The 26,450-nt window shown below is 50.5% G+C and overlaps 1 protein-coding gene and 2 long non-coding RNA genes across 4 annotated transcripts in view; 1 reads left to right on the top strand and 2 right to left on the bottom strand.

The window, feature by feature from the left end:
* The window catches only part of SH2D4B (SH2 domain containing 4B), a 107,225-nt gene extending 96,841 nt beyond the window's left edge, over window positions 1–10,384 (bottom strand). For both annotated transcript variants that reach the window (XM_054659754.2, XM_001153936.7), the window contains exon 1: window positions 10,098–10,384. In XM_054659754.2, coding sequence (XP_054515729.2) covers window positions 10,098–10,281 — 184 coding nt within the window. In that variant the 5' untranslated portion in view covers window positions 10,282–10,384. The remainder of the gene's footprint in view (window positions 1–10,097) is intronic.
* Window positions 10,385–11,900: 1,516 nt separating this feature from the next.
* LOC134807186 (uncharacterized) lies at window positions 11,901–16,803 on the top strand. The gene is made up of 4 exons (XR_010146973.1): window positions 11,901–12,306; window positions 12,791–13,023; window positions 16,456–16,544; window positions 16,733–16,803. It is a non-coding gene; the product is annotated as an uncharacterized LOC134807186 (long non-coding RNA).
* LOC134807187 (uncharacterized) lies at window positions 13,028–14,944 on the bottom strand. Its single transcript, XR_010146974.1, has 2 exons — window positions 14,856–14,944; window positions 13,028–13,897 (listed from the first exon to the last, which is right to left on the bottom strand). It is a non-coding gene; the product is annotated as an uncharacterized LOC134807187 (long non-coding RNA).
* Window positions 16,804–26,450: the final 9,647 nt, after the last annotated feature.

The raw sequence follows: 26,450 nt of genomic DNA, 5'->3' as shown, positions 1-26,450 counted from the left end.
GGTGGGCGGATTATGTGAGGTCAGGAGTTTGAGACCAGCCTGGGCAACATAGTGAAACCCCATCTCTGCTAAAAATACAAATATTAGCTGGGCATGGTGGCGTGCACCTTAATCCCAGCTACTCAGGAGGCTGAGGCAGGAGAATCGCTTGAAACTAGGAGGCGGAGGTTGCAGTGAGCTGAGATCACATCAGTGCACTCCAGCCTGGGCAACAGAGTGAGACTCTGTCTAAGAAGAAAGAAAAATGATCTATGACACTATTTCCCACCTTAGAATCCCTCAGAAAATGAGCTAAGGGAGCATCCCTTGGGTGGGAAGTCTGGAAGAGTGTCAGGGTCTGCTTGCCTTCCAAATACCTACCAGAGCTTCAAGGGGTACCTACCTACAGGTGACAGGTGATAGGACATCTCTCTGGGGTCAGGTGGACAGCCCTGTGTCACCATAAATCCACTTCTAATGATTTTCTTCTTGTTTGATTTTGGGGCTCCCCTTCAGAAGCTGGCAATATCTCATTCATCACCAGCTGCCTTAACTGGTCCCTCAGACCCACACTCAGCCCCAACTTTCCAACTCTCATGGCACAAGAGGCTTCTTACTTCTTGTCTTCCTGGAAATAACTAGTGTCCTCCATAGGGCTCTGGACACTGTCCCTCACCCCTAGACACCTCATTTTCTCTCCTTATACACATGTGATCAAGTATTTCCTCCAGAGAATTGTTCCTTGAATATTTACATGGTGACAGGAAGTGTTTTCTTAACAAAAGAAATGGGGCACTAATGGTAAATAAACATCACGAAGAGACACCAGGGAGGAGATTCTGTCAGTCACCTCCCTAACCCCTCCCTCCCGCTCCCAGCACTGTCCTGGAATCACTGTCCCCAGTGTCCAGGAAAGGGGTTGTGAACAACAGCTACAAAGAGCTATGGTCCAGATATCCGGGGCATCTGCTCCCCTGACTTCCCAGTGTTCCTGTGCAGCATGGCTCCCTAGATAGTCCAAGGGAATCAACCAAAAAGCTGTTGGAACTAACAGAAAACACTGAAGAAGGAGGTTGAGGAAAATCAGCATGCCAAAATCAATGGTGTCCCAAGAACATATTATGACAGCAAGACTAGGGATGGGGCGCAAGGCAGCTTTAAGCAAGAATTTCCCATGATGTTTAGTGACTTCAGTGTAATGTGCTAAGAATCCCAACAGTGAGGGGTGCGCTGCTTGATTGGACAAATCACTTGTACAGTGGGGCAAAGGGGAAATAAAGCATTTATCACTGCCCCTCAGAGGGAAAACATATAGGGAGCAATGAAACCAGACAAAGTGGAGTTAACATGCAAGCAACTATTGTTATTGGGATTTCATTATAAAACCTCTACTATGAACATAAAAAATAAATCTTGAGAGATGAAATATATAAACAAAATCAACTAAAATCTGAGGTTACCATCCTTGATTACACCAACAAAATCATGGGGAAGAATATAAAAATAGGCTTATGTTTCTTATCTTCAGTAGATCATGTTTCATTCCTGATAAAGATAATTAGCTTGAATGCATTTATGAAAGTAAGTTTTAAAATACCATATGCTGGCTGGGCGCGGTGGCTCACGCCTGTAATCCCAGCACGTTGGGAGGCCGAGGCGGACGGATCATGAGGTCAGGAGATTGAGACCATCCTGACTAACACGGTGAAACCCCGTCTCTACTAAAAATACAAAAAAAATTAGCCGGGCGCGGTGGTGGGTGCCTGTAGGTCCAGCTACTCGGGAGGCTGAGGCAGGAGAATGGCATGAACCCAGGAGGTGGAGCTTGCAGTGAGCCAAGATAGTGCCACTGCAGTCCGGCCTGGGCAAAAGAGTGAGACTCCGTATCAAAAAAAAAAAAAAAACAAAAACCATATGCTATTTAATATACATTTTCCAAGACAGTCTCTTAAAACAAAATGGCATCAAAAGGCTGTGGTGGGAGATACAGGCAAATATACACCAAGTAAATGCAAAGAAAAAAAGTAGCATTGGTCAGGCTAAAACCCAAGTTCAAATCCTAAAACAAGAAATGTAAATTGAATGAGTGGCCAGCGCAGTGGCTCACACCTATAATCCCAGCACTTTAGGAGGCCAAGGCTGGTGGATTGCTTGAGCCCAGAAGTTTGAGAGCAGTCTAGGCAACATGCTGAGACCCTGTCTCTACAAAAAACACAAAAATTAGCCGTGCATGGTGGCACACGCCTGTAGTCCCAGCTACTCAGGAGGCTGAGGTGCGAGGATCACTTGAACCTGGGAGGCAGAGGTTGCAGTGAGCTGAGATTGCACCACTGCACTGCAGCCTAGATGACAGAGCAAGACCTTGTCTAAAAAAAAAAAAAGAAAGAGAGAAAAAGAAAGAAAGAAAGAAAGAGAAAGAAAGAAAGAGAGAGAAAGGAGAGAAAATAAGAAAATGAAATGAGTTGTAAGTAAAAGTGAAAAGGTGACAGATTTATCATTGCTTATACATATATTATTGTATATCAGCCTCTACAACAAATCCCAAAGCACACATATATTCTGATTTCTATACTTTTAGTGAGGATTTTTTATGTGTAGTGGGGTGGAGAGGTCACATTGTGCAGCACACAGCCTTTCACTCAAAAAAGCAATCCCTTAGCATCTGTGTCCCCAGTCAAACCCCTCTGTCACAGCACACATTTAAGCACCTTAGCCGCTACTCACCCATGCACACCCCATCTCTGCCCCAGACCTTGTTCTCGATGCTGGGATAGAAACTGTAACAATGCAAGCAACATCCATGGACTCATGGCACTTTTAGGCTAATGGAAGAGATGGACCGTAAACAAGCAAACAGATACATGGAGCAAGAGGAGAGGAAGTAGACGAAAGGGGAGAAGAGGAGGAGAAAAGAAAGGAGGAGAGGAAGAAGAAGAAGAAAAGGGAGAAGAGAGGGAGGAGAAAAAGGAGAAGAAAAGGCAGAGGAGGAGAGAAAGGAGAAGAAGAAAGAGGACAGAAAGTAAGAGAAAGAGGAGAGGAGGAGGAGAAGCAAAAGAAGGAGAAGGAGGAGGAAAGGAAGAAGAGGAAGAGAGAGAAGGAGAAGAAAGAGGAGGAAGAGGCAAATTCGCGGAGACAGAAAGCAGATCAGTGGTGGCCAGGTCCTGAGCACAGGAGGGGCTAGGGAGTGACCATTCATGGCTACGAGGTTTGTTTTTGAAGTGAGAAAAATGTTCTGGAACTAGACAGTGGTGATAGTTGGACAACATTTTGAATGTACTAAATGTCACTGAATTACACACTTTAAATGGATAAAATGGTAAATTTCATGTTATGTGTATTTTACCATAATTTTTAAAAATATACTTGCAGACATGCTAAGTGCTAGGAAGAAAAGTAGGCAGGTTTTGAAAGAGAGAGATTGGGATGGGGCTCATTGCGAGTGGGTGACCAGTGAAGAACTCTGCATTCAACCGAGAGATGAATGATGACCCAGAAGAGCCTCATGAGGATCTGGGGAAAGGGCATTCCATGCAGAGGGATGCACATGGTGGAAATTAGCTTGAAGAGGTGGGCAGGTGCCAGCAAAGGCCTGTGCCTTTCATGAGTGCCATGAAAACCATCGAGGCAGGGGGATACGTGAGCTAACTCGTGTGTCCAAAGGTCTGCAGCTGCTGTGGGAAGGAATTGTAGGGATGAGCTTGAGGTAGGGTGGGCAGGGACTGCACTGAGATCAGGGCCACCATGGGAATGTCTGCAGGCAGGTGCAGGGCTCCGTGCAGGGGTCCAGGCAGGGCTGGCATGCAAGGTCAGGACATCCATGCCTGGAAAGAGGACACACGGAAGCCAAGAGGGCCCAAGCCCAGCAGGCAAGGTTGACGTGGCTACTGGACGGGCCCAGGAAACAGGGAAGCCAGATGCCTAGTGAAAAGGATGGTGTCATACAGTTTCCATGAGGGCAGTGGGAGTGACTTTGTGTCTGGAATTGGTGGGTTCTTGGTCTCACTGACTTCAAGAATGAAGCCACGGACCCTCGCGGTGAGTGTTACAGCTCTTAAAAGCGGTGTATCCGGAGTTTGTTCCTTCTGATGTTCAGATGTGTTCGGAGTTTCTTCCTTCTGGTGGGTTCGTGGTCTCGCTGGCTCAGGAGTGAAGCTGCGGACCTTTGTGGTGACTGTTACAGCTCTTAAGGCGGCGCCTCTGGAGTTGTTCATTCTTCCCCGTGGGCTCGCGGTCTCGCTGGCTTCAGGAGTGAAGCTGCAGACCTTCGCAGTGACTGTTACAGCTCATAAAGGCAGTGTGGACCCACAGTGAGCAATAGCAAGATTTATTGCAAAGAGCAAAAGAACAAAGCTTCCACAGTGTGGAAGGGGACGGGAGTGGGTTGTCACTCCTGGCTTGGGCAGCCTGCTTTTATTCTCTTATCTGGCCCCACCCACATCCTGCTGATTGGTAGAGCCGAGTGGTCTGTTTTGACAGGGCGCTGATTGGTGTGTTTACAATCCCTGAGCTAGACATAAAGGTTCTCCACATCCCCACCAGATTAACTAGATACAGAGTGTGGACACAAAGGTTCTCCAAGTCCCCACCAGAGTAGCTAGATACAGAGTGTCGACTGGTGCATTCACAAATCTTGAGCTAGACATAGGGTGCTGATTGGTGTGTTTACAAACCTTGAGCTAGATACAGAGTGCCGATTGGTGTATTTACAATCCCTGAGCTAGACAAAAAGGTTCTCCACATCCCCACCAGATTAGCTAGATACAGAATGTCTACACAAAGGTTCTCCAAGTCCCCACCAGCGTAGCTAGATACAGAGTGTCCATTGGTGCATTCACAAACCCTGAGCTAGACACAGGGTGCTGATTGGTGTGTTTACAAACCTTGAGCTAGATACAGAGTGCCGATTGGTGTATTTACAATCGCTTAGCTAGACATAAAGGTTCTCCACAACCCCACCAGACTCAGGAGCCCAGCTGGCTTCACCCAGTGGATCCCGCACTGGGGCTGCAGGTGGAGCTGCCTGCCAGTCCCTCGCGGTGTGCCCGCACTCCTCAGCCCTTGAGTGGTAGATGAGACTGGGCGCCGTGGAGCAGGGGGCGGCGCTCATCGGCGAAGCTCGGGCGGCACAGGAGCCCATGGAGGCAGGGGGTAGGCTTAGGCATGGAGGGCTGCAGGTCCCGAGCCCTGCACCGCGGGAAGGCAGCTAAGGCCCGGTAAGAAATTGAGCACAGTAGCTGCTGGCCCAGGTGCTAAGCCCCTCACTGCCCCGGGCCGGTGGGGCCAGCCGGCTGGCCGGCCGCTCCGAGTGCAGGGTCCGCCCAGCCCACGCCCCCCGGAACTCACGCTGGCCCCGGTTCCCGCTGGCGCCTCTCCCTCCACACCTCCCTGCAAGCTGAGGGAGCCGGCTCCGGCCTTGGCCAGCCCAGAAAGGGGCTCCCACAGTGCAGCGGCGGGCTGAAGGGCTCCTCAAGTGCCGCCAAAGTGGGAGCCCAGGCAGAGGAGGCACTGAGAGCGAGAGAGGGCTGTGAGGACAGCCAGCACGCTGTCACCTCTCAACTTGATGCTGAGAAATAAAGAAGATGCTAAAGAGGGTGAGTCCCTTAGGCCCCAGGCCAGGGCTGCATCTGGGAGCACATCCTGAGCCCAGCTGTGGAGAATGGAGGCAGTAGAGGCTGGAACCCCACTGGGCTCAGAGCACTCTGCTGGCTGGAATGAGGGCAGGACAGTGAGCAGGCATAGGAAGGCTGGCTGCCTGGTAGGAAACCTAAAGGAAAGAAGCAGCTTCCTGAGTGTGCAGCCTTGATTCACAAACAGGAGAGTGGGAAGAGAGGGAGGGAAAGACGTCTGGCTCCCAGGCAAAAGCATCCAGAAGGATGAGAGGCGGTCATAGAGGAACCAATTTAACAGTAGCAGAAACTGTCAATCAAGATAAAACTGACAGGGCCAGGCACAGTGGCTCGTGCCTGTAATCCCAGCATTTTGGGAGGCCGAGGAGGGCGGATTACCTGAGGTCAAGAGTTCAAGACCAGCCTGGCCAACATGATGAAACCATGTCTCTATTAAATACAAAAATTAGCTGGTTGTGGTGGTGGGCGCCTGTAATCCCAGCTACTTGGGAGGCTGAGACAGGAGAATCGCTTGAACCCGGGAGGCAGAAGTAGCAGTGAGCCGAGATCACACCACTGCACTTCAGCCTGAGCAATAGAGTGAGATTCTGTCTGAAAAAAAAAAAAAAGATAGAACTGACAGGTCCAAACAGGGAAGCTTCCTGGGTCAGTAGTGTGGACATGTGTCCTCAGTCCTGTGTCCCCTGGTCACACCCAGCTCTGGCCCTGAGAACCTGGGATGACTGAGTAAGCAGAGAGGAGTCCACAGGGTTGTGAAGTTCATAATTCCTAACACAGGATGTGCATTCCTGTGGTGGCCAAGGAGAATGAGGAGAGAACGAGCTTGCACAGGTCGTGGCCATGCTAGAGGGGTTTGACTGAAGTCTTGCTGGGACATAATGTGATAACATGCCTTCTCTGAGTCTCAATATACTCAATATACTGGACAACGAACTTTGTCAGAAACGTGATAGCACAATAAGCATGATGTTAGATTTAAAAATCCTACCAAGCTGAGGGGTCCACACCATCCACCACAGCATAGAACATCAGAGGGTTCTTGCCAAAGCGTAAAGTGAAAACAGAAAAGAAATGCCATGTGCTCAGAGAAGTGATGTGTCCAGCTGTGCCCTCATCTCCTCTCCTTCCTACCTTTCACAGTCTGCCTCTAAGCTTTCACCCAAGCTTACTTCTGTGGGTTCCAAATGTGGATCTCAGAATCAAGAAAACCTCCTAGGTTCTGTAAACGAGAATGATTCACATCACCAGTGTTTACTCGCACCCTCACCAGGCACAACTCCGGGGCTGTGAGGTTCTCAGGCACAAGGCACACCTTGTCCTGCCTGCCTGTCTGTAGGGACATGGGGAGTGATACTTGAGCCCAAGGGATGGCAAAGCCAGGCTTGCCAGGAGTGAGGAATGTTCCCAGAAAAGAGGGGAGAGGGAAGGCTTTAGAGCACTGGGGACGATGGCCCGGAGGAGGCCCAGTGTCAATCTAGGCTGACCAGGACTAACCCACGTCATGCTCAGGGATCCCAAGGGGCCAGCAAACAGCTCAGCAGGGCTACAGCAGGTGCTTCCTTCAGAAAAAAAATGTGTGGGGAGGGGACCAGGAAAGAGGATGCCTGTCAATGAGACAAGAATAGCACTGGGTGGTCACAGGAGCATGGAAAAACCCAAACAACAGCTAAAACAAGAACAAGACAAAGAAACAACAAGATAACAGAAAACCCAAAGGAAGAGAGTAAAAACAGCTGAAATCCCACTCAGGGTGACTTGTCCATGGCTCTTCTGGGCAAACCCAAAGAAGGAAGAAAGGAAACAGTAACCCAGGGGGTTCCCTGAAATCTCCTCCTCTTCCAGAACACCTAATAAGTGTTCCATCCCCTAATTAAAGAAACACCCATAAAATTAGAAACCCAGACTCTGCTGGGTGTGACACGTTCTCATGAGCACGCCCGCACTTCTCTCTCAAGTGTGTACTTTCGCTTCTCACTAACAGTTTCTTGCCTTTCCTATCATTCTGACTCATTCCCGAGTTCTTTCTCAAGACAGTTTCAAGAGCCTGGACATCAACTGGGGCTGGGGTCTCACCAGCATCTGGAGAGCCTCCTGAGTCCTCTGGCAACATCAAGGGAAGGAAGAGAAGATTCCTCCGTGGAGCCCGTCCCCGCACAATTCCCGCCCTGGGACACGGCACGGCTGCTTTGCACCAAGCCTCACTCTTGGCACTCGAGTTGGCTGTGTTCCCTATGATCCATCTACCCACCGTCTCCAGGACAAGCACTGTCCCATTCACTGAAATCAGCACATAGTAATGCTGGATAAGTGAATGAATTGGTTAATGAGTGAACAAGTGAATGTGTGCACAGCTCACTTGTTTAATTGGAGTCCCGAGTTCGGAAGTGAATGAATGGAAAAAAAATCAGTCACCAGACCCCAGATCCAAGTCATGAGATGTAGCAGCTGGATGACCTTGGATGTAGCGCATCACTTCTCTGAGCCTCACCTTCCTTATCTGCAATGAAATCAGGGAGCTTGCCCTGCCACCCCGCAGGGACACGGGAGCAGCAAGGGCTGGGTAGGCACCCAGTCAACGTAAAGCTCACAGGTTGTTGCCACCCTTCATCACGACCCCAGGACATGAAGCAGATACTGTATATCCTGGACCCTCCGGCCGAAAGCTCTTCCGGCTCCTGGGCAGGGCCAGCCCCCAGGCTCCCCAGTGGCATGCCCAGACAGTTCCAAAAGGCAGGACCGAAGCAAAGAGCCAGGATCCAAGTGGGATCCTGACCTGGGATACACACATTCCTCGGCGTGCTTTCCTGCTTTTCCATTCTTTATAAATCAGAAAATTAATTACCAGAAAAAGGATCTTCTGCACCAGAAACTCAAATGAGTTTAATGTATAATTTATACATGAAAATGTAGATGTCAATGTGTGACAAATCTCTGTATAAATATTTTTGCAGTTAAATTGTCAGGCATCTGTCTCCCTCCCAGAAGAGTCATCATGCAGGCATCACGAGTCCCCAGGGCTCAGGCCGGGTGGTGCTGGCAAGGTGGCTTGTCATTTCACCAGTTAGTGATGCAGCTGCCAGCGCAGCCCAGCCCGGAAGGCCCCAGCTTTGGCAGCAGCCACCTGCAGCCAAGTCACAGCTCTGCCCCAACCTCCCCGGCAGGGTCCTGCTGTGTCTTGTTCAAAACAAGGATTTAACACCATGTGCCAGCTCTGTGCTGGGCCCAGGGGAGCAAGATAGAGTGGAGGAAGCCCTCACACACCAGTGCCTTTGAGCCCATCGGAGAGCCAGGCAAGCAGATGAGGAATGACAATGACAGGGTGGCAAGTGCCAGGGCAGGCATGGGTCCTACATGCCAGGCAGACACAGAGGAGCAAGTACTGCCCTATGCAGGAGCATCCCTGAACACTCCAGGGCAGGGGGGCCACTCCTGATGGAGTCTGTCAGGTGGATGAAGGCAGAAGGACATTCCCAACGGTGAGAGCCACTCATGTGAAGACCAGAGACAAGAGCAAGCATGTCCAGATGATGCGGGTGTGGCCTGTGGCACCTGGTGGGGACTGGCCAGCAGTGAGCCTGGCATGGAGAAGAGCCAGATCACCAAGGGAGCTGTGTGCTCAGCTCTGAAACAGGACTTTGTCCTGGATTGAAAACTTCAAAGGGTGAAGGCACATAAGCCTTGCAAACTGTAAAGTGCATGCAGCATCCACAGAAACTACCATCCCTGGCAGGATTGAGTCCTGTGCCAAGCCAAGCCTCAGCAGCCTGCCAGTTTCTGGCCCAGGGGTCCCGGATGATTTCCTTCACCCACAGGTGTACCAGTCCATAGGATTGACTGGCACATGACTTTGCATACAAAACACCTGAAATGTAGGCTAGGCCCTTGCTTCTCATCTGCAGTTGCTACGACCATTTGGGGATGGTCATTCATTGTGTGGGACGTTCCCTGATGCCCTCTCTCCGGATGCCCAGTGGGGCTCCAGAGACAACCCACAGCATCCTCCTGCCAGAGGATCTGGAGGGAGAGGCGCAGTCCACAGAAGGGGCTCTAGCCAAGAACTGGTGTGCCACGCATGCCAAGGAGAGAGGAACTGCATATCTACACCACACCCTGGCCCAGAACCAATGGCAAGGGTCACAAATATGCCCTCGTTCACCCTACCATTGCCAACCACGTCGGAGCACAATCTGAAGTCTCAATGGTGTCTTCCCAGAACTCGGGTCTTCCACAACAAGACAAAGCAAGTCCCAACTCCCTGACTCCAATAAGGGCCGCTGGACAGCCTCTGCAGCAGCCTCGAAGCCCTAAGGTCCTGGCCAAAAGGCAAAAGCACAGGCTCATGGGACCTGATGCCCACAAGACAAGGGTTTCAAGCCCCCAGCCCTCATCACCCCAGTGCCCATCTTGAAGAAGGGCACAGCCTGGCCCTGCTAATTTTTCTACCTCCTGGGGGACTGGTGGCCTACCTCTCCGTGACTCCCAGCCACGTACCTCGCTTGGTCTTTGGAGGCCTGAGACCCTCGTCCTGGGCCAGGGCCTCCCAAGTCTCCCGCTCCTTCCAGCGCCTCAGCTGCTCCTCCCGCATTTTGTAGAAGAGGATGTGCTTCTGCACATCGCTGAGCTCGGCAAGGAGCTCAGGGTCGATGTACATGTCGTGCAGGATCTGCTGCAGCATGATGCCACCTGGGATGCACGCACCAGAAGGGCAGCCAGCAGGGGAAGCAGGGCCAGGCAGAACGCCCGAGGGGCTGCTCTGCACTACAGACTGCTCAATCCGGGGCCACTCTCGGTGCCCCTTCTCTGTGCAGCTTTGTCAGTTGGCCTCAGCTTGCAGCCAGCGACGAACTCATCTCCTCTACCCAGGACAGCAAAAGAGGCCAGGCAACAGGACCCAAAGGGGCAGGTGGGACTCTGCAAGGGGGAGCAACCACCAGGAGCAATCTAGTCCTTCTCCTGGGTCACCAAGCACGGCATCCCAGCAGAGCCCATGTCTTGGCATCACCTGGGGTTCTGAGACAATGGGAAGGGCCCAAGCCTCCAGCTCAGCCAGGAAATGCCCAGTCCCAGCCCTGCCTGGGCCCGTAGGTGTCGAGTGATCTGTTAGTGGAAGGTAACAATGACACCAGCTATATCAATGACACTGCCCCGGCCAGCTGGGAACTGATCTCTCCTCTGCAGATAAGAGGAGGAGAAGGAGGCAGACTTGCCTACTAAATTCCATGTCTTTTCAGCCAATTTCAAACACAGACCAGAGGAGCCTGCCAGAAGCTGCTGGGCCCCTCAGCCCTCTCAGCCCCTCTCTCTGCGGGTTCCTTCGCTGCCAACTTTCTTCCTTTCCAGAACATTTGGCATTCTGAGATGATGCGTTTAAAACTCTGCCTTGGGGGAGGAAAGATTTTTCCTCCTATCTGTGTTATAGCCAAGAAAGAAAACAAAATGGAATCAGTAGAGACAACTGGAGGGGATTTTATCTTGGAATTCCAGGACAGAAAGGAAGCAGACATCCTTTCCCTTTGGCCTATATATAATGAGATCCTGCAGCCATGAGTGGCTGACAGATAAACCCTCCAGGGGCCAGTTTTAATGGTTGTTGTTAATCTTGTTTGTTGCAGATGCCTGGAGTTGACCAAAAAGAAAGAAGATGAAACTGGCTCTTCTCTGTGCCCTGATCAGAAGCACACTGGAATGGCGGGATGTTGCCTTCTGCTGGGAGAGAACCCACCCTCTCTTTGGTGTGTGAAGGTGGGTAGAAGCTGCCGTTGCTGAGATCTTTAGGGTGAAAGCTCACCCTAAATATGTGCTCAGAGCTAATCACAGATGCCTTCTTATTGGGACAAGGATATTGAAGCTCAGAGAAAGTAAGTGGCTTGCCTATGGCTTCCTAATGGACAAGTCACTGTATTGGGACTCCCCCGTTTTGAAATTTGACATCCACTAGCAACTATGAATCTGTTGATGGTTTGAAAACATAACCCAACCAGGGGAAAACAAACGAACCAACAGGATTTGGCACTGTGGCTTGGTTGGATTGGTGACCTTCCTGTCCCCTTCCTTGCCCATGAGGGTGGAAGGTGGATCAGGTACCCAAGAGTGATGGAAGGGGGGTGGAGAGTTGGCATTCTTCCCCCTCTGCAAGGTTAACACAACAGGAAGATGGACTAAGCAGATTCAGATGAGCTGTAAGCCCATAGGGTCAAAGCTCCTGCTCAGCTAGGCAATGTCCAGGTCACAGGAGTGGAGTCAGATGCCCCACCCCTCCCGACCCAGGTCCAGCTGGCTGGTCCCAGTGTGCCCAGACCTTCCTAGAGCCGCCACAGGACTCGCCTGTCCGCTGCAGAGCTGTGGCCCTGGACTCCCATCCACCCACCTCAGGGCTTGCACCGACTCCCCCACCGGGAGTCCTGGCTCCCCTCAGTTTCTGAGACCAGGGGTCTTCCCTAGCCTCTGCCCAGCTATTCTCTTTCTCCCCCTCGCCGTGGCTGGTGGGGGACCCCCGAGTCCAAAGAGGAGACAAGGGGAGGAAGGCCCCCGGGGTCTGGGCTCCTGCGGGCAGCTTCTTTTTATCTTTCCCAGGCCGTCCAGATACCTACGACCACAAGAGGGCACGGGGCAGGGACAACGCTGTAGGGAGCAGCAGGAATGGGCCGGCTGGAGGCGGGCGAGAACGGTGATGGTGCCACCCTGGAGGACCGTCGGGAGGGTGAGGCCGCCGGACTAGAATGACCCCCGCTAGCGCCCATTTTGTGCGATAGAGGGGATCTCGCTGGGGGCGGGGTGATCCCTGGCACTCCCAGGTCAGTGGGGCAGGAGGCCAAGAGACACCGAATCGCGGGGACGTGAGCGTCACCCAGCCGCGGATGGCAGCCCGGGAGCGGGTGAGGTCCGGTTTCCGGGAAGACGTGCTTCGGGGCCCGCCTGTCAATTCTCCTGGGCCTGGCGGGGTGGAGGGCGGGGGGCTCGGCCAGGCCTGGGGCGCTCCCTGGCGGCCGCACGGGGAGGCACTCGGCTTCGCAACCTGGGTGTGCGCGGCCTGGGTGCGGGAGGACCCCAGAGGACCCCAGGAGCAGGGGTCGCGCCGAAGAGCAGAGTCCGCGGCTGGAAACCAGGCAGGGGAGCCACGGAGTAGTCACACAGGTTTTCTGCCGCCTTTCAACTGGTCTTATTTTGCTTTCATTTTTCACCAGCCCATGTAGGGTGTTTAATGTTGCACGCGAACGCAGTTTCTTCCGGGCCCGGGAGGCCCACGCACGCAACAATGTTGTGCAAGTGACTGGAAACTACCTGAGTGTCCCTCCATGGGGGTGGGTTGCCCAGCATGGACCTCTACTCCTGTCACAATGAAGTTGACTGTTTCGTCGAGGGAAGTGGGCCACCGTTGATAAAATGAAAAGACGCCAGGCAGAATACTGTGCACAGGGTAATCCATTTAAAAAATTCTGTATGTCCGATTACTTTTGTGGAGACAAAGGGAAAAATACAGAAGATCACACGCCTAATTGTTTAGCATTGCTTCTTAGCTTTTTCTTGGAATGCGGAGAAAAATGACACTTTAGACAATTCTGTGTTGTTTTATACAATGAATAGGATATACTTACATAATTCATATGACTCAACTATAATGCATTTCAAAGGTTTTCAAATGTGATATAAAAGAACGGACTTCTGGAGGCTCAGCATCTACGGAGCAGGGACCCCCCCAGAGAGGGACCTGCAGGCAAACCAGACCTGCCTATGCCAGGAAGGCTAGGAAGTGGCAATGGAGAAACCATCCATGTTCCCTGGGGTTCCTAAGCTGGAAGCGGGCTTTGAGGCATCTCTTAGAAGCAGCTCTGGCACTGGTGTGGAGAGGGCACTGGGAGAGCAGGAGGCAGGGGAAACAGCCAGTGGACTCTGGCCAAAGTCCAGGAGAAGGTGACAGGAACTGAGCCAGCCTTGCCAGTGGGAGCCAAGCAGGGCAGAAATGGGGGTCCCGGAGAGTCCTATCAGGCACTCTGCTTCTACATAAAATCCTTTCAAATCTGAAGTCCATATGACCAATGATGGCCAGACAGCCCTGTCATCTCAGCGCGGCTGAGCCTGGCACAGCCACCATGTAAGGATCAGCAACAGCAGGTGAGAGTCTGGAGTAGTTTCTGCCTTGTCTCCACTGAGAAATTATGGGTGTCAAAATCAATAGCATCTCCTATATGAATGCAACAACTACTTAGAAAATGCCATGTGAAAAAAAAGATCCATTCATAATAGGAACAGCATGTATGAAATACTTGGAATGAATTTAACAGTGTGGAAACCTGTAATGTAAAAAGTAAAAATCTTCACTGAGAGCATACCTACAATTTAATTAAGTTTAATAGCATTAAATTCATATAGGAACACACCACACTGACACTCAGAAAGATGCCATATTGTCAGATGTGCCATTTATCTGTGTATTAGCCAGTCTCCAAGATGGTTCCAATGATGCTTTCCTCCTGGAACTCACACCCTTGCATAGTCACTCTCGCATGTATTAGGGTTGGTCTGAGTGACCAATCGAATATGACAGAAGTGACATATTCTAACAGATAGATTACTGGTTGCACACTCTCTCTGATAACTCACTCTGGGGGAAATTATATTGTGAGAGCCAGGTGGAGAACTGAAGCCTCCCACCAACAGTCATGGAGTGAGGTTGGAAGGGATCCTCCAGCCCTGGCCAACAGTTTCACTGCAGCCTCATGAGAGACCCGGAGCCACAGTCACCCAGCTAAGCTGCTTCTAGATTCCTGACCCTCAGAAGGGTATGAGATATATATGTGCTGCTTTAAGGTGTTAAACTTGGGGATAATGTATTATGCAGCAAAATGTAACTCAATATGTATTATGAGTAACACGTAATACTCAAAATGTAACTCAAGCATTATGCAGCAAAATGTAACTCAAATTAATGTATACATTGAATATCATTTCGAGCCAAAGGTGAAAGGAAATTGGGAAGTAGAGAGACTTGATAAAATGATTCCCAAGTTAACCAAAAGAATGAACAGATAAGAAACAGCCTTGAAAATATTGAGGAATAGTGAACTCTATATTGTGCCACTATTCAAATTTATAAAATTAAACATTTCAGTTCTGATACAAGAACAGGTGGGTTGAACCAAAAAAGAGCTCTACTAAATCATTATTATATGATCAAAATGGCAGCTCAAAGTAGTGCAACAAGGATGAAAGCTCAGTCAATGAAGCTGGGACAATTTGCTAGATCCTTACCTGTGATCCTGCCAGCACAGCCTTCAGTAGTCATGTCCTCTGGGGGTTCTGTGCATATATAAGAATAATTACTGCAACATCCATCATAACACTGAAAATTTCAGAATAACTGATGTGTTCAATAAAAGTGGTTTAGATTATAAATGAGAGCACATCCGTAGGATAAAATGTAATACAGCCACTGAAATTGATGTTGAGAAATGTATTGGCATAGATGGTGCTGGTGATGTGTTCGTTGGTAAGAGGGAAGACAGGTTTAAAATATTATGTGTAGCAATGTCCCAGTTTTACATCTCTGCATCAGGAAAAAGAATCGTTCTACCCCCACTGCTTTCTAAGGAGTGTAAATAACTTCTATTAAAAGGAGGATCTCCTGATCTGGGCAGGATCCTTGCTAGGTTCGGAGATGAAGCTGTAGGGGGTGAGCTCAGCTCCTCCACATAACACAGGCCAGGAAATTGGGGTTTCTGAGCTGCAGAGACAACAGGGGAAGAAGAGGGGGAGGTGGCCATACAACCCAAGGTTGTGGCCCACCTTGCCCCAAATCTCATCAAAACTCGTGCCGTGAGATTTTTTATTATTTTTTTAAATGAATTTAAACTTTATTTTTTTTTAAAGAATTTTCTCTAATTCTGCCAGAATAGAGGCAGGGCTCAAAAGAGGTCCCTAAAGGACACAGGAGTTGGGGACACATGGGCTGCCAGAAGCATGAGTCCCCAGAAACTGGCAAAAATCATGGGGAGGGCTTAGGATTTTCCTCATGATGGGAGCAGTGGCATGTATCTCTAACAAACAAGGACACCCATGCTGACATTGTAAACAACTGTACACACACACACATTTATGATTACAACAGCAGAGCCCAGGCTTGCAGCCAACCGGACCTGTGTCACCCAACTTGCCAGCCCAGAGACCTCCCAGGGAAGTCCTTCTCCCTCCCACGACTCCCTTTCCTCCTCTGTGCCAGGGTAATCACTGGGGGTAACCAGCAGGGTGTGCCACAGGGCTTTGGTCCGCATTAGATAGACAAGGTATGCATGAGCCAGCCAGGCACACAGCAGATGACAGTGTGAGTTCTGCTTCTTAATCTGGGGCCCGGTTCCTCACTAACTTAGTCAAAGTAATACTGGCTGAGGGAGTGGGCTGTGGTGGCTGATTCTGTCTGCCTAGTGAGCATCTCCATACGCCAGGTTTAAAAGAAAAAATCTTGGCCAGGCGTGGTGGCTCACGCCTGTAATCCCAGCACTTTGGGAGGCTGAGGCGGGCGGGAGGTCAGGAGTTCGAGACCAGCCTGGCCAACATAGTGAAACTCCGTCTCTACTAAAAATACAAAAATTAGCTGGATGTGGTGGCGCACACCTGTAGTCCCAGCTACTCCGGAGGTTGAGGCAGGAGAATCGCTTGCACCCAAAATCGGGCCACTGCACTCCAGCCTGGGGGACAGAGCGAGAATCCGTTTCAAAAAATAGAGAAAAGAAAAAGTCTTGAGTGCTGGACAAGCCTGTGACTCAGGACTCGGAATGATAAACAAGAGAGAAATACACTGAGTTTCTATGATAGTCACTAACTCGGGGCTGCCGGCACTCGTGTTCCCCTGCAGAGGAAAGGTCTGCGTGCCCTAAGAGAGAGCTGCTGGCGTGCAGAGAGAAGCAGAGATGCTGACGACGGGGAGGAAACACACTGGCGGTGGTGAGGCTCCTTCCAGCAGCCACAGCCCTGGTTCCTCTCAGTCTGTGACCCTCCCACATCCTTCCCATCTATGAGAGCCTGTAAACTCCTTTTGCTTAACCTTGTTTTAGTTAAGGTTTTAAACAATTGCCACCAGTATGCCCTAACCACCCCAGTGGCTTGAGTGTTTCTCCGCTTCTTTTGCCTAGGATGCTGCGGAGATGGACAGGACAGGAGACTAAGGAGGTGAGAACCCTGGCCCACACCATCACTAAGGGCCCTTCCTGAGGTCTGCTTCCCACATGAAGTCCTCCCAGGGCCCTGAATCCAGCCATCCACCTCCTTGTTGGACATAGGCTCCATTAGAGAGATGCGGGGCTCCAGCCCCGCTTGCTCTGCCTCCCTGTGAGAAGTCGCTGACAGTGAAGGAAAGGTCAGTGAGTCCTGCTAATTAGAAAACACTTTGCCCCATCCGATTTCCCCTGACACAAGGTCACTCAGCACTAGCGCAATTAAGTCTCAGCCCAGGACTGACTCTTTTTAACTCAAAGGGCGGGAGGGAACTCCAGGACCCCAGATGGCAAACTGGCTCACACCGTGGACAACCTCCCACAAGGCCCTCCCAGGTCCCCTGGTACCCACTAAAGACCACACAGCCTGCCAGCTCTGCCTGCTGCCTCACTCACTGCAGACGAGTCCATCCACACCACAGGCCCTGCCCACTGGGCTTGAGGCCACTCGGACCCAGAGCAAGAAGCAGGGTCCTTGCCTTGCAAATGACTGAGAACTTGAGTGAGCCAGACTCCCCCAGGCCAGGGGAGCCCTGTGCCCCCAATCTCTGTTCCCTCCCCAGTGGAACAACCAGGGCCGAATTGTAAACCTTTCCTCATTCAATTCTTAGAACAGTATTATGAGGAAGGTAATTTCATTATCTCAAGTTCATATTTGAGGAAAGTGAGGCATAAGTTCACATAGCTGCTAATGATGGATCCAGGACTTAAACCCAGGTCTCATGGAACCCTGAGTAACCCCTCCCCTCCCCACGCCCCAGGCTCTTGTTTTCAGCTGGACAGTCCTTCCAGGGTCACACTGCTACAGACCCAAGAGCTACTGCTCAGCCTACCCCTCCCCAGTGACCAAATCTGGAGGGCACTGAAGGAATTCATGTGCCGTCTGTCCCTTAATCTGAACACAGAGCACACACATCTCTGGCCCCATGGAGCCCACATCCCCACCCAGTGTGACAAGGAGCCCACCATCTCCAGGCCGCCCTGTGGAGCAGAAAGAAGGTTGACCAGAGGCTGTGAACCAGGCAAATCCACCCACCACAGACTGGGCCCTAAGTTGCCTATAAAGGGAGATTTAGAAAGCCAGGAAATCCAGTGCCAAGGTTCACTTCCCTAAACCATGGGACCTGGGGCACAGACCACTGCTGTCTTCCAATATCTGGCCTCTCTTCTTTCTCCTACACACACAGCTAGACCTTTGCATCATTTCAGGTGGCTTGTGAGTTCCGGCCAGCAGAATGTGAGAACAAGCAGGGTACTCTCCATCTTCCCTCCCTGATCCTCACCTCTTCCCCAACCACCAGCTGACTAGAGATGCCTCCAACAGCTACAGGAGGCTGGACCCGCAACAGGAAAGGAACCTGGGTCCATGAAAGACTGTGTGGAGCAGAGAATCCCACCCTAGTTCCCAGCAACTACCAGAGACTGTGGCATGAGCAAAAAAATAAACATTTTTCTTTCTTTCTTTTTTTTTTTTTTTTTTTTGAGATGGGAGTCTCACTCTGTCACCTAGGCTGGAGTGCAGTGGCGTGATCTCGGCTTACTGCAAGCTCCGCCTCCTGGGTTCAAGAAATTCTACTGCGTCAGCCTCCAGAGTAGCTGGGACTACAGGCACCTGCCACCACGCCTGGCTAATTTTTTGTATTTTTAGTAGAGACGGGGTTTCACTGTGTTAGCCAGGCTGGTCTCAATCTCCTGACCTCGTGATCCACCCACCTCAGCCTCCCAAAGTGTTGGGATTACAGGCGTGAGCCACTGCGCCCGGCTAAATAAACATTTTTCAAAGCCTCCCAAGTATAGGTAATGTTTGTTACAGTGGTTAGTCTATTCTGGCTCTATCCTTCTGTAACCACCCAAGGGCTGGTTAAAACATTTTGTTGGGCCCCATCCCAGTTTTTGGTCCCATAGGCCTGAAGGAAGGGGCATACAATTTGCATTTTTATTTATTTATTGAAACAGAGTTTCACTCTTGTTGCCTAGGCTGGAGTGTAATGGCGCAATCTCGGCTGACTGTAACCTCTGCCTCCCGGGTTCAAGCGATTCTCCTGCCTCGGTCTCCTGGGTAGCTGGGATTACAGGAGCCCACAACCATGCCCGGGTCATTTTTTGTATTTTTAGTAGAGACAGCGTTTCACCACATTGGCCAGGCTGGTCTCGAACTCCTGACCTCAGGTGACCCACCCGCCTTGGCTTCCCAAAGTACTGGGATTACAGGCACGAGCCACCGCACCTGGCCTGAATTTGCATCTTTTAACAAGTGCTGGGGGTAATGCTGCAGCTGCTGCTGGTCTGGGGTGATGCTGTGGCTGCTGGCCTTGTGAACCACTGCCCAAGTGCGTAGCTGCAGTGTGGGAGTTACTATCCCATTTTGCTGAGGAAATGGTACCCAGTTCCTGGCCGTCATGGGCACTGAGCTGCCTTCCTGCTGTGCCTTGTCAGTGCCTGCCTACATCGTTGCTCATTGATCATGGCCTGCGAGTTAGTGTCATCAGAGGAAGGGAGAAGAGTTCCTAGAGTGGAAACCCTGGGCTGTAAGCCCGGTTCTACCACCTCCCAGCTGTCTGGCAGCAGGCAAGTTCCTTAGTCTGAGTCTGTTTCCTCTGGTGTAAAAGGGGAAAAGGGTGTTCGTTTGCTCCCCACCCCCATCAGCCTGGCAGCTTTGTGCCCACAGTAGATTTTCTATGAGGACCTCTCACTGATGCACTTGAGTGGCAGAGACTTGGGACTAAAGGAGGACTTCTGGTCCCAGATGCCCCAGTGCCAGCCTCACCCCTGAGGGCCACAGTGAACACCCACATGTCTCACCGCCTCCAAGGCAGCTGAGACCTCTCCTGGTACAGGCTTGCAGGGGGGAAGGCGGAATTGTACAGGGAGAAAAAAACTCAGACTACAGTCACAAATTTTAAATGCACACCTTTGCCAGTTATGAGAATTGTGTTGCAAAGAGGAAGGAATGGAGAGTTTACCAGCCAAGGGCTGGAGGACCCCAACACTCCAGTTTCTTAGAACATTCATTGCAGGTACTCTTTTATACTACCAAAGTCCTCCCACCCCATCCCCCACCAACCACAGCTTCCAGGAATCACTGAGATTCACAGAGAAAGGAAGTAAACACAATTAAGAACAAAGTTATGTTGAAAAGATATTTCAATGCACATGTTGCAAACAAGGCGAGTCCCAGGAATCATTCCGAAGAAAAAGACAGAATGACACTGAAATCCATGATGATGGTTATCCCATCATGATGGGAGTAAAGCCTTTAAGGGAGTAAAGCCTTAAAGATCTCCTTGTCAGATGAGACTTTTAGAATAGACCCGACATTCTGTTGACTTAGAAGAGCTGATGTCATCCTCAGAGCCCAGGTGATACACACATTCCTGGATGTGGCCACAGAGTGGATGATAGTACCCTCAGCTGAGATGGGAATAGGGGGCAGAGCAGTTTTGGATGTGGGTGGAATTGGGGGTTGGAGAAAGAGAAGCAAAGTTCAGCGGTTTTGGATGCAGCCACTGAGGTGTCTGCAGGAGTGGATGGAGAGGCAGAACAAGCATTTGAGGACACTCAGGCTCTCTGGGTAGCAGACATGGCCTGAGTGATTTCATTTACTACTGAGAGGACAGTGAGTGCCCCGGGCTGCCTCCCAGAGTGGCTGGCCCTAACCTAGGGCACCTGGTGGATGCTCTAACCCTCAGGATTCACTTTTCACCATGAGATATTGACTCCTTTAAATTTCTGCCTGCGTCCTATTTTAAAAGTGGCTCTGCTGGATGGACAAGTGGTGGAAGGAAATTTGGAATAAGCAACAGAGATTCTGGTTGTCTTCAGTAAAAAACTATGCACTGGGGCCGGGCGTGGTGGCTGACGCCTGTAATCCCAACATTTTGGGAGGCCGAGGCGGGTGGATCACCTGAGGTCAGGAGTACGGGACCAACCTGGCCAACACAGTGAAACCCTATATCTACTAAAAATACAAAAATTAGCCAGGTGTGGTGGCATGCGCCTGTAATCCCAGCTACTCAGGAGGCTGAGTCAGGAGAATCACTTGAACCCAGGAGGCAGAGGTTGCAATGAGCCAAGATTGCACCACTGCGCTCCAGCCTGTGTGACAAGAGGGAAACTCTGTCTCAAAAAAAAAAAAAGAAAGAAAATAGAACTATGCATTGCTTAGGGTGCACCCTTCCAGTTATCTGATTCTAGTCTTTCACTGCCTTTGAGCTATTTTTACAACTAAGTTGTAGAGTTAATGCAAAATAATTCTTGTCTATGGATGTGCATATTATACGAATAAGATTCAATTGACCTTTCTCCTCAAAAAAAAAAAAAAAAAAAAAAAAAAACCCCAGCCAGTTTCAACATTCCTTTGCTCCATATAGATTTATGGTTCATTGTGATTTCTCTTTTGAACTGGCTGTTAATCTTAGCAGCACTCTCAATTACTGAGTTAAATAAAATCTTTGACATGTGTACATGTAATATTTATGAGTTATGCCTTTTTTAAAAAAATTATCTTTAACAGAAGGCATGGGAAGGACCACTACCTCTCAGAGATGGAAAGGCTTGCCATGGTCCACGCAGCACAAAGCCCACCCCCAGCCATATCATCCCAGACAGGAAGGATGTAGCCTGGGCTTGCATACCTCCAAGGACAGGGTGCTCAGTCCCTCCTAGAGGCCACTTCACTTCTTCCCATATTGGCTCACAGCTGTGACTTTAAAACACAGAATGAGTGCAAATCTAAAACTAGAAGAAAACACTATGGTCCTTCCTGCTGACAGCTGAGTGCTTGGGCCTAAATCAGCATCTACACACGCGGCCTGCAACCCTGGGTTCCATGCAAAGGCAGTGTGGCTGAATTGGCTGCAGGTGGAGTGAGGAGAGAGGCCAACACAGGCTCACGGTAACACTTCCACTGCCTCAGAACAAAACCCTGGATTTCCTGACCTTCCAGCAGTCCATGTGTATTTTCAAATACCAGGTTTTTCTCAGGGCACCAGGGCAAGCCGAGCAAGGCCCACACACGCTCGTCTCACACATGTCCCCCAGCACTGCCCCCAGGTTCCCAGCCCTGCTGAGCTGTCCTCACAGAGACGGACACCCTCCCTCATAGGAGGTGCGGAGGAGCACCCAGTCCCGGTCTGAGGCCTCAGGCAAGTCCCAGCACACCCCAGGGCCTCTGTTCTCCTTATGAGTGGGACCAGATGGGGTCCACCAACCGTCCAAACGTGATATGCTGCTGTCTTCAGGGCACATTATCCCCAGCGTTGATGTTCACAATAATCCCCTTTCTCCCCACAGACCATCCCTCCTGGGCCCCAGGCCTCTGTGGCCTACCCTGGCCCCTTGCCAGTTGATGGCCACTCTGCTGCTTCTGGGGGCTCCCGGGCAACTTCGGTTGTGTTGGTTTCTGGTAGCATCTGCGCTCCAGGCAAGAAGCAACACCCTACCTTGTCTCCCCACCTCTATGGCACAGAAAGAGAACAGACCTTGAACTCCAAATGCCTGCTGAGGCTTGCCACAGACCTCGAAGCCTTGTTCCTAAAGGGACAGGGAAGTGGACCGTTTCGTTTCAGTGTGATTCAAAGCTTGAGCTATCTGACATGTGACCCAGGCACCTCTCTCGTAGGGACTGGCAGCCACAGATAAAATTCCCCAATCATTAAAATTATGTTAGCAATAATTCAGGGGATGCATACTAAATAATCTGGATCTTTGTTAGATGCTTACCCATCTCAACTCATTTAATCCTTGAAACAACCTCACGGGGGTAGGAGGTTTTGTCACCTTATACCCACACACACCAGCAGTGGTCAGGCAGCAACAGGTACACCCCAGCCCTGAGTACCTACTTATTAAAATGTGATCCCACCTCCCAGGAGAACTCTAAAAACGTTTTTTTCTTACAAACTGTAAGAAGCAATTCCAATAACACTGTAGTTCATATATATATATGTCCTTGTAAGTGCAAAACCCTGCAAAAAACTGTAACACCCATCCACAGAAGTGCAATGGCAATAGCTGACAGCATCCCCGGCCTTCATCCCCCTCCTGGAGGATGCTGCATTTCACAGCCGCATGGTTTCAGTGGGATAAAGCATGAGGAGGGGTGTGTCCGGGGATCCCTTCCCTTGCTGGCTTCACCACCACACCACCCATCAGGGGGAGGCTCGGGGTTTGTCTGTGGTAGACTCCTTCCCTCCACCATAGATGAAGGGGAGGCTGTGGAAGGCAGAGAAATGGAAACAAGATCCTGTTGACGTCACTGAGCCACTTGGATCAACCCAAACCTGAAACTCACCCCACCTTGGGACTTTCCAGTTTCAGGAGCCAAAACCTCCCCTCATTGTTTAGGCCAGTCTGAATTGGGTTTTCTATTACCTGCAACTGTAAATGGACTCCTCTGGTACAAAGGCAAGGCCCATCTGTTCTTGGCACACTCCTACAACTGATGGCGTGACCGTGAAAACGCACTGTGGATCAGTATATTAAGTAACACTCATAAAATAGTATGTAAAATGATTCCATGGGTGTGATGACCTGAGTAGATGCATGGACATTTTCAGGAAGGATTCCTAATAGTAGTTACCTCTGCGTAACAGAAGACATACTTTCACTTTTCACTTTACATTCTCTTATGTTTAGATTTTTATTTAAGTGTACTTTTTAAAAAGACTAGTTTAAAAGTTGTTTGAGGTGTCAAAAATACAGTCCAAGGTGATAATTTATTGTAGTAGTTTTTTTAAAATTTTATTTTTTGAGATGGAGTCTCCTGTCACCCGGGCCGGAGTGCAGTGGCTCGATCTTGGCTCGTTGCAACCTCTGTCTCCCGGGTTCAAGCGATTCTCTTGCCTCAGCCTCCCGAGCAGCTGGGACTACAGGTGCACACCACCATGCCCGACTAATTTTTGTATTTTTAGTAGAAACTGGGTATCACCATGTTGTCCAGGCTGGTCTCGAACTCCTGGCCTCAAGTGATCTGCCTGTCTTAGCCTCCCAAAGTTCTGGGATTACAGGCGTGAGCCACTGCACCTGGCCAGTTCTGGTAGTTATTAAACCATGCATTGGAAGACCCTGCTGGAATATAAGATGCAGAGCACAGAAAGAAAACTAAGTGAAGAAAGAATTGTTTCGGAGCCTTGTAAGGAATACTCACGTCCTCCTTCTCCAAGCTGGGCTCCCTGAAGTTGGCAATTTCATCAAAACAGTATCCACTTAAAAGTACCCTTAACTTTTTCTTCCAAAGTTACACAGTAGCCCCAAGTTCTACAATGCCCACTTCATGTTTTCCTGAGGCACCCTGGAGATGCCAAAAGCATTTGAGAATGAATGGGCCTTTTTTTTTTTTTTTTTTTTTTTTTTCCTTTTTTGAGCCCAGGCTGGAGTGCAGTGGTGTGATCTCGGCTCACTACAAGCTCCACCTCCTGGGTTCACGCCATTCCCCTGCCTCAGCCTCCGGAGTAGCTGGGACTACAGGCACCCGCCACCAAGCCCAGCTAATTTTTTTGTTTTTTAGTAGAGACGGGGTTTCACCGTGTTAGCCAGGATGGTGAACGTGCCTTTAATGCAGCCTTGAACAGGAATTGGCCAAGCCTTGCCAACTTGATAAGGAGCAAAAAAGGCTCTAAAGGTGTATGGCTCCCCAGATTTCTGGAGGGCATCCAAATGAATGAGAACAGGGCTGCAGGTAGTCACCTGCAGCATCCTCCTGGGCACGATGACAGAGGGAAGTGTCTCTACCAAGATCCATCATGGGGGACAGGTTCCCATAGCCCCGGACACACAACCTAAAAACCGTGGTTCTGTGGACCGACACCCGTAAGACCCTAGAGCTGGAAAGGCCCACCTGTGAAGGTCATTCAGCACTCCACCACCCACCCCCAACCAGTACAGCTGAAAGCTCTGGACCAGCGGGTGACAGGCTGATGCATCTGACATTTGGGCGGAGACCTTCCCATGACAGCAGGATGCCTCAGGTGCTGGGACCACTGCTGCCTCCCTCCTTTCTCAGCAGTCGTCTATGTTCCTCTGAGACTGCTGGCTGAGAAGCCATCAGGTGGGTTCCCTGATGAGACTGACACCCTCTCTGCTCTGCTGGGAGCCTTCCAACACTGCAGCCACCTACAGTCACATGCATGCCTGTCACCTCCCCAGTGGCCTCTGCATGGAATCTCCCAGAGAAATTCCATGTTCCAGGAAGGTTGTGCATCCATTCATTTTCATTGTTATTCATGGGGAAACCCAGTGCCAGGCTTCTTGTGGACCATGCAGATGGTTTTTCAGCCCAGCCCACAGCCCTGCCCTGTGGGTAGTGGGATTCCCTGGAGGCTGGTGAGGACAGCTGCAGCAGAGTCCTAAGCAGACATATGGGAGAGGTCAGAGAACTGGCGAGCCTGGGCCTCTGAAGCAGAGAAGCAGAGGACATTCAGGAGGTGCAGTGTCTGGTGCTACAGAGGCTGAAGAAGGCCAGAGTTGACAATTGGGATAAGCAGCTTTCAGCTACGTGGGGCATGGTGGGTGGTGCAAAGGGAGGGATACAGACAGCCCAGATAAGAAGCTGCCTGGGAAAGAAAGGGAGGGAGCCATAGGGCCTCGGCAAGTTTTTAGGATGGGGAAAGGAAGGCCAGCGACAGGAAGAGGGGACAGGAAAAATAACGTTGACAAGATCCTGAGAGGGGGTGGACCAGGGTTGAGGAGGGGGTACAGGAAAGACCCCAAAGCTTTAAAGTCAGCATGTGCATGGTGAGGTGAGAAGAGGGTGCAAATGCCACAGCTGGCCTCCAACCAGGGAAGGCGGGGATTCAGGACAGGCCAGTGCTAGGTGGGGAGTGCACAGGAGGCCTGCCCTGTGCCTCTGTGCGGACAGCCGATGCTGGGCGGAGACTGCCACGTGCCCGGCTCTCATTCTTGCTTTCTTTCCATTCCTCATCCAACTATTCAGAGTCACATGATATGGCTGAGAACAGCCAGAAGGGTCTATAGTTGAAAGACAAACCCAACTCTGCAAAAATCGCACCGAGACTTCATCCTAAACCAGGTCTACAGGAATAGATGGGTCAGGCCTGCAGGAGCCTTCCAAGAGCTCTGGCAGGGAGGGTCTGCGGCCACCCACTCCCCCAGGGGAGGCTGGGTCAGAGGCATCTAGTGAGGTGGGCACTGCCACCAACCCCCTTCACAGAAAGGCCGGCACACCCAGGACACACAGCTCATGCAGCGGCAGTGCCCAGGCTTCAATCCCATGTCCCCACTTCGACTCAGTGTCCCCAAGCTCTTCTGCTTGGATCAATAAATAGTATCGCACAGGGGTGGACAGAAATAACCTAAAACAATATTTCCTCTAGACCTATGGAGTTGAAGTTTCTCCAGCTCTCACTTATAGCGGGGGATAAACCACAAGCCAACTTGTGCTGGCTGTGGCCGGCACACAAGGGTAACTGAAAGTGCTGCCATATAGAATCTTAAAAAAAAAAAAAAATCACTCAATGAAATGTAAGTCAGATTGTGCTGATGATGGACTGCCTTTACCATCCATCCTTCTGTAAGGTCTACATACCCTATCCCTTGGTTCCTCTGGCAGCCGCGTTTACCACTGAGATGCTTAGCAATATCTCAATAGTGACCCCAAACAAAAATGACCAAAACAGCA

Source organism: Pan troglodytes, chromosome 8 (assembly GCF_028858775.2).
Source record: "Pan troglodytes isolate AG18354 chromosome 8, NHGRI_mPanTro3-v2.0_pri, whole genome shotgun sequence".
Classification (NCBI taxonomy): domain Eukaryota; kingdom Metazoa; phylum Chordata; class Mammalia; order Primates; family Hominidae; genus Pan; species Pan troglodytes.
Note: the sequence above shows the minus strand (reverse complement) of the source record. Positions and strands in the feature narration are given on the sequence as shown.